At 45.0% G+C, this 10,291-nt stretch overlaps 1 protein-coding gene across 3 annotated transcripts in view; it reads left to right on the top strand.

Moving 5' to 3' along the window:
* The first annotated feature begins 574 nt into the window (after positions 1 to 574).
* BORCS5 (BLOC-1 related complex subunit 5) overlaps positions 575 to 10,291 on the top strand; it is a 94,190-nt gene continuing 84,473 nt past the window's right edge. The window contains exons 1-2 of one of the 3 annotated variants that reach the window (XM_032253671.1): positions 575 to 663; positions 5,128 to 5,271. In XM_032253671.1, the coding sequence (XP_032109562.1) occupies position 663; positions 5,128 to 5,271 (145 nt within the window). In that variant the 5' untranslated portion in view covers positions 575 to 662. Of the gene's footprint in view, positions 1,053 to 5,127; positions 5,272 to 10,291 lie in introns of all 3 variants that reach the window. The other 2 variants (XM_032253672.1, XM_032253670.1) reach the window with 2 other exon arrangements.

The raw sequence follows: 10,291 nt of genomic DNA on the forward strand, positions 1-10,291 counted from the left end.
TTGCCCTGGCAAAAGTGGCAGTTTACTTTTTGGATTACTTGTACTCCCTCTTCGCCTTTTATTAGTTTCAGAGTGACTTGTTGATAACTGTCAAGGTCCCCAAAAAGCGCCTAGCCAAAAAGGTCCTTCGCTTCTCTTTAAAGATGCGCACTTCTAATACATGAATCAGCATTTTCCATTTTTAAATTTTTCTCTCATTTCCAGCTGCTTCTTTCACCGTCTTCTGGTATTTTTTTGTTTGTCTATTTGGTCGTCCACTGCTAAACTCCCAGCTCTTCAGAATTAAAAATGAGCTTTGCATCCAGGCTGTAGTGGGTTCGAATCCTGAGTCTATCTAGGATTTCTTTTTCCATCTGTAAAACAGGGTTAAAAATACCTAATTTGTAAAGTTGTTCTCACATGTGGGTGTTGAAGAACTTAATAGTGTGGGTGGTGTTTTAAAGGTGACCATGATTACAACTGAAAAGGGCTTAACCTTTTCGCAGCTCTGGCTCCGAGGAGGTCAGGCCCTTTAAGGTGGGGTTGCACCTAATCGCAGGAGTGGGTCTCTCCGCCTCTCCCTCGGGCCGGGGGCGGGGCCTCCTAACCCGGAACTGACGGTCGGGCGTAACCGGCACCGCCCATCCGCGTCCCGGAAGGAGCGAGCTTTCGGCGCCTGAACCAGTGAGTGAAAGCGGCGTCGTCCGCGGGCCGCAGGTGCGGCAACGCAAGCGTTATCTGCCTCTTCTCTTAGGGCTCCTCGAAAGGAGGAGGGCGAGCCGCATGCGTTCGCGCCGCGCCTCCTTGGCGTTTCTGTTCCCCAAATAGGGCCTCTCCTCCCGCCGCCCAGGCCCCAGCGTGGACGGGTCGCGTCAGCCCCACAGATTAGTTTCGCCGCGGTGCGCAGACTCTGCCTTGCCTCCCCGTCCCGGTCCCTGGCCCCTGCTCTGTCGCCCGCCGCCGGAGCGGTGATCGCCCGGCCCGCCGTTCTTCTGCTGCCACCGCTGCCGGCACCATGGGCAGTGAGCAGAGCTCCGAGGCCGAGAGCCGACCCAACGATCTGAACTCCTCAGGTCGGTGTCCTAACCTCCCACCCTCCTCCAGCCCGCCCTGTCCGCTTGCAGAGCGCGGGCTGCCTCCCAGCCTACTGGGGTCTGGGACGGCGGACGGGAACGCACAGAAAGCCCTCATATCATGCTACTAGGGGGAAAAAAAAAGTCACTATCTGTCCTGGCCTCGATTCCCCTAATGGAAGTGCCTGTGACTGCAAGCTAAGCCAGCGTGGGCGCCGGTGCCCATTTATTTTCAAAACAGCCGTTTCACCCAGCTACAGCCTACTGTTTAAAAGACGACCTAATTAATTTTTGGCTCTAGTGCGCATGGCTGATGTAGTGAGATTTGGCTCACACAGTGGATGGATTATAGGACCTCTAAGAACAGGCAGTTTCTTAAAAACAGGGTTTAGAGGTTTTCTGAAGGGGTATGTGATAGGTATCCACTTGCTTTGAACCCTTGATTGCAAAGGTCTCCAGAAACAGATTTTTCTTCTCAGAAGGTGTCTTGGTCCCTTTTCTAATATTGTAGAGGTTGGCCAGACAGGCTCCGGTGTTTTCCATTGTTGTCCCCTGTCCATGATTTTTAGATTCCTCTAAGCGTTTGAGAAAGAATGGGAGGATTATTGTGTTTGCAATATAATGAGTGTTCAATAAATAAAACAGCTGATGTTTAATTGAGGACCATTTGCTGCTTTTTTTTGTTACCCACACACTCAGCTGGCAGTGCCTTGGATAAACTCCGGGGTTGCTAATGCAAATTGGTTAAATCCGGGGCCTAAAAAGAGTCTCCGATTTTAGAAGTTCTCTATTCTTTATAGGCTCTGTAATTCAGAAATAGGCAAGCTAATACATCTCAGGGTGTTTCACACTGAAGTGTGACCTTCAAGACTAATTCAGACCTACATTCTGGGGGCTGGATTGGGGCAGCTTTGAATGGTGAGCAGCATCTACTAGCTTTGCTAAGTTTTTCTATTTCCTTGGAAGGCCCAGAGTATCATATCTGTTATAACAAATATAATTATGAACGCTTTCATTTTTGCCTCTGTGGCAGGATAGAAACATTTTTGGGAGAAGAGGTGTGGCATCTTTTTAATATGTTTGCTTGCCGATGAACCAACAGCATTCACTCATTTCTGATGTTAGAATTTGCCTCTTCCTCTGTGCCAAGTACTTTACATATATTTACATGTAATTTTTGCAGTAATCCCATTTTACAGATAAGGTAGTAGAGGCTGGCAAGAATGTTTTGAAGTCCCGTTTCCTCTGGCATCTGGGGAAGGAGGAATCACACTTAATTTGTAGCAGGAGAAATTTCTGGCATGGCTTTTGTAAAATGTTAAGTAAATTACCAAAAGTGGTTAAGAAATATTTCTTGAAAAGCAGCAGAGATTTTTCTAAAAGAGTGAATGCTGAGTCTCGGGAGATGAGCTTCCAGGAGGCAAAGCAGTTCTATGGCATCCCTGGATTAACTTTTGAGATATGACTATAATGAGCCAGGGAATATTACCTTCTAGAGAGTAAAACACTTTAAAGATTCATTGTTGCCTCAGTCTGGAAGATATTTGGGGGAGGGGATGATTTTTGGTCTAGGTAGTTCTTTATAATTTGAATCACTTCCCTCTAAATAGATTACATTCTCCCAAGGAACCTGAATTGATCTCCCTCTTTGTCCGTCCTCCAAATGTCTGATTTTTGCCTCAACCTGGAATGGACTTACTGGCTATTTTTGCCCTTCTTGGACTAATGTTACAATTTTATTTTTTTTTATTTTTTATTTATTTATTTTTTTTTGAGACGGAGTTTCGCTCTTGTTACCCAGGCTGGAGTGCAATGGTGCAATCTCGGCTCACCGCAACCTCCGCCTCCTGGGTTCAGGCAATTCTCCTGCCTCAGCCTCCTGAGTAGCTGGGATTACAGGCACGCGCCACCATGCCCAGCTAATTTTTTGTAGCTTTAGTATAGACGGGGTTTCACCGTGTTGACCAGGATGGTCTCGATCTCTTGACCTCGTGATCCACCCGCCTCGGCCTCCCACAGTGCTGGGATTACAGGCTTGAGCCACCGCGCCCGGCTTAATGTTACAATTTTAAGAGTGAGGGGCTGTAGTCCTAGCTACTCAGGGGGCCAGGCAGGATGATTGCTGGAGCCCAGGACTTTAAATCCAGCCTGGGCAATGTAGTGAGACCGTGAATTTTTTTTTAATTAATTTTGAGACAGAGTCTCACTGTTGCCTAGCCTGGAGTGCAGTGGCATGATCCTGGCTGACTACAACCTCTGACTCTTGGGTTCAAGCAATTCTCATGTCTTAGCCTCTGGAGTAGCTGGGATTACAGGTGCCTGCCACCACTCCTGGCTAATTTTTGTATTTTTAGTAGAGATAGGGTTTCACCATTACTCAAGTGATCCGCCCACCTCGGCCTCCTGAAGTGCTGGGATTACAAGTGTGAGCCACCGTGCCCAGCCACCTTGACTCAAAAAAAAAGTGAGGAGGCTGAAGCCTCAGGAATAGGCCCATCATTTGGGGTTGAGACAGGGTTTTTTCTGGACTTACTAAACATAGCTGACCTGATGTGGTAGGGTACATAGACAGCTTTGCAACTACAGTGTCGCAGAGATGGGCCTGTGTGCCATTAACTTACAGATCTCTAATTCCTTTGCTAACTGCCTCTACCTCTGTTGACTTCGGGCAAGTCACAGTCAAATTATGTACCCTTTATTTCTCATTTTAGAAATAGGATATATATCAAGATAGCAGGAGATTTAAAGGAGAAAGTAAAAACAATCTGCCTATACTTTTGTGCGCTGAAAACGAAAGAAATTCATTCATATTATATAATCCTGTAATGGGCTGGGTGCAGTGGCTCATGCCTGTAATCCCAGCATTTGGGGAGGTTGAGGCAGGTGGATCACAAGGTCAGGAGTTCGAACCAGCCTGGCCAATATGGTAAAACCACAGCTCTACTAAAAACATAAAAATTAGCCAGGGGTGGTGGTGCATGCCTCTAGTCCCAGCTACTCTGGAGGCAGAGGGAGGAGAATTACTTGAACCCAGGAGGCAAAGGTTGCAGTGAACCAAGATTGTGTCACTGTACTCCAGCCTAGGTGACAGAGCAAGACTCCGCCTCAAAATAAAATCCTGTAATGTCTGGAGTTTGTGGTTGTTGTTTTGTTTATTGAGACTCTTCCTCTCTTACCCATGCAGTGGTGTGATCATGGCCCGCTGCAGCCTTGACCTCCTAGGCTCGAGTGATCTTCCCATCCCAGCTTCCCAAGTAGCTGGGACTACAGCATGCACCACCACACCTGGCTAATTAAAAAATTTTTTTTGTAGAGACAGGGTGTTATTATGTTGCCCAGGTTGATCTTGAACTCCTGGACTCCAGTGATCCTCTCACCTCAGCCTCTCAAAGTGCTGAGATTACAGGCATGAGCCACCACACCCAGCCTGAGTTGTGGTTTGTTTGATTTTTTTTTTTTTTTTTTTTTTTGAGATGGAGTTTCACTCTTGTTACCCAAGCTGGAGTGCAATGGCGCAATCTCGGCTCACCGCAACCTCCGCCTCCTGGGTTCAGGCAATTCTCTTGCCTCAGCCTCCTGACCAGCTGGGATTACAGGCACACGCCACCATGCCCAGCTGATTTTTTGTATTTTTAGTAGAGACGGGGTTTCACCATGTTGACCAGGATGGTCTCGATCTGTTGACCTCGTGATCTACCCGCCTCGGCCTCCCAAAGTGCTGGGATTACAGGCATGAGCCACCACACCCGGCCCTAATTTTTGTATTTTTAGTAGAGGCAGGGTTTCACCATGTTGGCCAGGCTAGTCTCAAACTCCTGACCTCAGGTGATCTGCCCTCCCTGGTGTTCTGCTGGGATTATAGGCAGGAGCCACTGTGCCTGGCTCCAGCCTAAGGTTTAAAAAATACTATAGAAAATAGTTTCTATAATTTATTCCCCGCCACCCCAACCCCCATTGCAAAATAGCTACATTGTATAAAAATTTTTTTTTTAATCACTACACCAAAAACTGCTTTGGTGAGGCAGAGGTACCTAACCTAATATGCATTTCCTAAGCAGTGTAACTTTATTTTCAGTGACTCCTTCACCAGCCAAGCATAGAGCCAAGATGGATGATATTGTGGTTGTAGCTCAGGGCTCCCAGGCCTCACGGAATGTCAGCAACGATCCTGATGTCATCAAGTTGCAAGAGATTCCAACCTTCCAGCCCCTTTTGAAAGGTAAAGGATTGTATTTTGTTTTATCTGAACTTGCTGGAGAGGTTTGTGTAGCCCTACTGCTTTCTCCCTACATTTCCCTGTGCCTTGCTTTCTCATCTCCTTTAGGTCTTTACTTAAAATGGCATCTTCTCAGGGAAGCCTTTCTTGATTTCCCTAATTAAAATTGCAGCCCCTGTCCCTACCTGTTTTCCTCTATAGCACTTAATTACCATTGACCTACTGCAAATTCCTTTACTGTCTGTATTTCTCTGTTAGAATGTGAGCTCCATGATGGCTGGTATTTTCTCTTTTGCTCACTGTTGAATTCCTAGCACTTGAAATAGAACCTGGTATAAGATAGGGACTAAGGAAGTGAATGAATGAGGTTGGAAATGGCCCTTCCCTGTTATAGTCCCATGAAAAGATTTTGATTCTTATTTGTGATCTGGACAGTGGGTGGAGTAGTTCAGACCCATAGAGGAAAATCTCCATCATTACTGATACGCTTGTAATTAATCCTGGCGGCTTTTTTCTTTTTTATGAGATGGAGTTTCACTCTTGTTACCCAGGCTGGATGCAATGGTGTGATCTCGGCTCACCACAACCTCTGCCTCCCAGGTTCAAGCAGTTCTCCTCCCTCAGCCTCCTAAGTAGCTGAGATTACCAGCATGTACCGCCATGCCCAGCTAATTCTAATTTTGTATTTTTAGTAGAGACAGGGTTTCTCCATGTTGGTCAGGCTGGTCTTGAACTTCTGACCTCACGTTATCCGCCTGCTGTGGACTCCCAAAGTGCTGGGATTATAGGTATGAGCCACTGTGCCTGTTGTTGGCTGTTTTATATGAGAGAAGAATGTGTGTTTGAGAAGAGAGGTTACCCACCCAATTAGGATGTATTGTGACAGTTACCTTTTGACATGAAGGCCATAACTTTATAATGTTCATATCTCCATTAAGTAGTGGAGATGATTTTTATATTAACTGGTGTTTCTGCTATAAGAGTCCTTCAGTTTCCTCTTCCCTCGCTTCCCGAATAAAGATTAGGAAATAATGAACATAAGACCCTGGTTTACTTAACTTGGCATAATACAATGTAAAACATCTTACATTATTACCTCGGTTGGTATCCGAGTTACGGCAGCAAAATAAAGAAAAAAAGGAAAAAAAATTACATTTCCATAACTATTTGCATTAAAATGCCCCTCCTCATACATATATCATCCCTTTAATTCTTGTATCATTAAATGTGTTTCACTGATTGGGGTAAGATCATGCAGCTGACATATAGAGAAGTTGACCTTGAACCTTCTTCATTGATGTCAAATTCTGTATTACACTGTTCAACACTATTTAAAAAACAAAAATGATGCTTTATAGATGATCCATATATTGTCTCATTCTTACCAGAGCTTCATCTGTTTCACAGATAAGGAAATACAAGCTGTCAATTTCTTCCCTATAGGTTCAGGATTAGACTTTAGTAAACATTTTGGCTTCTTTTTTTTTTTTTTTGATACTCAGTTTTTGCTTTTGCCACCCAGGCTTGAGTGTAATGACGCGGCTCATTGCAACCACCGCCTCCTGGGTTCAAGCGATTCCCTTGCCTCAGCCTCCTGAAGTAGCTGGGATTACTGATGCACTGCTAAATTTGTTTTTTTTATTTTTAGTAGACGGGGTTTCACCATGTTGGCCAGGCTGGTCTTGAACTCCTGACCTCAGATGATCCATCCCCTTCAGCCTCCCAAAGTGCTGGGATTACAGGTGTGAGCTACCATGCCCGGCCTACTCATCTTCTTAGTTTTCATGATTTTGAGGGATAATGTGATTCTCTAAAGAAGCCAACAATATAGTAGGGCATGGTGGCTCACATCTGTAATTTCAGCACTTTGGGAGGGTAAGGCAGGAGGATCACTTGAGTTCAAGAGTTCAAGACCAGCCTGGGCAACATAGTGAGACTCTGTCTCTACAGGTAATACAAAAAATTAGCCAGGCATGGTGGCACATGCATGTCATCCCTGCTACTTGGGAAGCTGTTGTAGGAGGATTGTTTAAGCCCAGGAGGTTGAGGGTGTAGTGAACAGTAGTCATGTCACTACATACCAGCCTAGGTGACAGAACGAGACCCTTTCTCAAAAACAAAATAAGCCAGCCAGGCACAGTGGCTCACGCCTGTAATCTTAGCACTTTGGGAGGCTGAGGTAGATAGATCTTAAGGTCAGAAGATGGAGACCATCCTGGCCAACACAGTGAAACCCTGTCTCTACTAAAAATACAAAAAATTAGCTGGGTGTGGTGGTACATGCCTGTAGTACCAACTAATCAGGAGGCTGAGGCAGGAGAAGGGCTTGAACCTGGGTGGCGGAGGTTGCAGGGAGCTGAGATCACACTATTGCACACCAGCCTGGGCGACAGAGCAAGACTCCATCTCAAAAAAAAAAAAAAAAAAGCCAACATTAATGAAATTTCCATCTTTACATTTACTTGTACAATCAGATTAAAAGACATAGATGGCTTTTATTTTTAGAAATTTAGAGTTGGACACTGTGTTCTATAAATGTCCCTTCTGGAGTTGCATGTAGTGCTGCCTACAACCCCACAACCAGAGTTTTCATACCCCTGTTTCGTGTTATTTTCGTCCTCCCTTCTCCTAACCTCTTCTAGACCTGGATGGGACCTTATGTGACCAACCCTTGTCTCCACTTTAGGGAAATACTCAACATAGTAAATAGAAGTTTGAAATATAGTTAATACTTTTCAGGGATTAGCTTTTTAGTCATTTGAAATATAACTGACTCTTGTACAACTTGGGGGTTAGGGGTATTCCCTTTCCAATCATACAGTAAAAAAATTTGCATATAGGCTGGGTATGGTGGCTCACACCTGTAATCCCAGCATTTTGGGAGGCCAAGGTGGGCCGATCACTTGAGGTCAGGAGTTCAAGACCAGCCTGCTAATATGATGAAACCCGTTTCTACTAAAAATACAAAAAATTAGTTGGGCACGGTGGTGTGCACCTGTAATAATCCCAACTGCTTGGGAGGCTGAGGCAGGAGAATTGCTTGAGCCAGGGAGGTGGAGGTTGCAGTGAGCCAAGATCTAGACATTGCACTCCAGCTTGGGCAACAAGAGCGAATCTCCATCTCAAAAAAAAAAAAAAAAAAAAACTACCTATAACTTTGAACTTACCCAAAACTTAACTACTAATAGCCTTCTTTTTAGTAGAGGCCTTACTGATAGCATCAACAGTTGATTAACACATCTTTTGTGTTATATGCATTATAAACTGCATTGTTACAATAAAGTAAACTAGAGAAAAGAAAATGTATTAGGAAAATTATAAGGAACGCCGGGCGCGGTAGCTCATGCCTGTAATCCCAGTACTTTGGGAGGCTGAGGCGGGTGGATCACTTCAGGTCAGGAATTTGAGACCAGCCAGGCCACCATAGTGACACCCATCTCTACTAAAATTACAAAAATTAGGTGGGTGTGGCGGTGTGCACCTATAGTCCCAGCTACTTGGGAGGCTGAGGCATGAGAATTGCTTGAACCTGAGAGGTGGAGGTTGCAGTGAGCCCACATTGTGCCACTGCACACCAGCCTAGGTGATGGAGCAAGACTTGGTCTCAAAAAAAAGAAAATTTTAAGGAAGAAAAAGTATATTAACTAATCATTAGGTGGAAGTAGATCATCATAAAGGTCTTCATCATTGTCTTCATGCTGAGTTGGCCGAGAAGGAGGAAAAGGAGGGGTTGGTTTTGCTATCTTAGGGATAGCAGAGGCAGAAGAAGATCCTCATATAAGTGGACCCATGTCGTTCAGACCCATGTTGTTCAAGGGTAAACTGTAATTCGTTTTATGATAATCACCAGTAGGGGAAATATCTAGGAGAAGACTTGGTGTTAAGAGAAGCTAACCTCAGATTTAAAGTCATCGCTGAAGGCGGGGCTTGGTGGCTCACGCCTGTAATCCTAGCACTTCGGAAGGCCAAGGTGGTTGGATCACCTGAGCACAGGAGTTCGAGGCTAGCCTGGCCAACATGGCACATCCCTGTCTCTACAAAAAAATACAAAAATTAGCTGGGCATGGTGTTGCACACCTGTAGTTCTAGCTACTCAGGAAGTTGAGGTGGGAGTATTGCTTGAGCCCGAGAGGTGGAGGTTGGAGCAAGCCAAGAGTGCATCATGGCACTCCAATCTAGGCAACAGAGCGAGACTGTGTCTCAAAATAAATAATCACTGAGTGCCCTAAAAGTGCATAATTAATGTGATGCAGTTAATTCAGTGCAATGCAACTGGACCTGGTTGCATTGATAAATGAGTTTTAACTGGAACTTTGCCACCAACTATTATGTTGTCCTGGCTTTGTTTTTCCACCCCTTTGAGCCTTGGTTATTAAGAACACTGAGAATAGGTGTGGGAAGGAGGAAGGTTAGTAAGGAGCAGGTTACAGGAAGAGGTTATCTGGGATTTGGTTAAGGAAGGTAGAGATAAGATCATGGCTCACTGCAGCCTCGACCTCCTGGGCTTAAGCGATCCTCCCATCTCAGCTTCCAGAGTAGTTGGGACTACAGTGTGCACCACCACACCCGGCTAATTAAAAGAAATGTTTTTTTGTAGAGACAGGGTGTCACTATGTTACCCATGTTGGTCTCGAGCTCCAGACTCCCGTGCTCCTCCCACAGTGCTGAAACTACAGGCATGAGCCACCATGCCCTGCTGCGATTTAAAAAATAATACAGAAAGTAGTTTCTATAATTCATCCCTCCCCACTCCCACTTGATGAGAGTGGTATGAATCTAGAAATGGCAACATGTGGCTGTGGCCAGACTATAGCAAACAAAAAGCCAGTGAGCATTTAAGGTGATGCTCATGTTTCACCTGTGAAGACGAAGCATCTTGGGCTGTGATTAGGAAAGATAAGCAAAGGGGAATAATATTGGGTGGAAATGATAAGTATAATTATAACAGTCGTATCTTATTCTCCCCCCCCCATACTTCTACATAATAGCTATTGTTCTTTCCTTTTTTTGGGGATGGAGTCTT

Source organism: Sapajus apella, unplaced genomic scaffold (genome assembly GCF_009761245.1).
Source record: "Sapajus apella isolate SASKATOON/1434 unplaced genomic scaffold, GSC_monkey_1.0 scaffold84, whole genome shotgun sequence".
Taxonomy (NCBI): domain Eukaryota; kingdom Metazoa; phylum Chordata; class Mammalia; order Primates; family Cebidae; genus Sapajus; species Sapajus apella.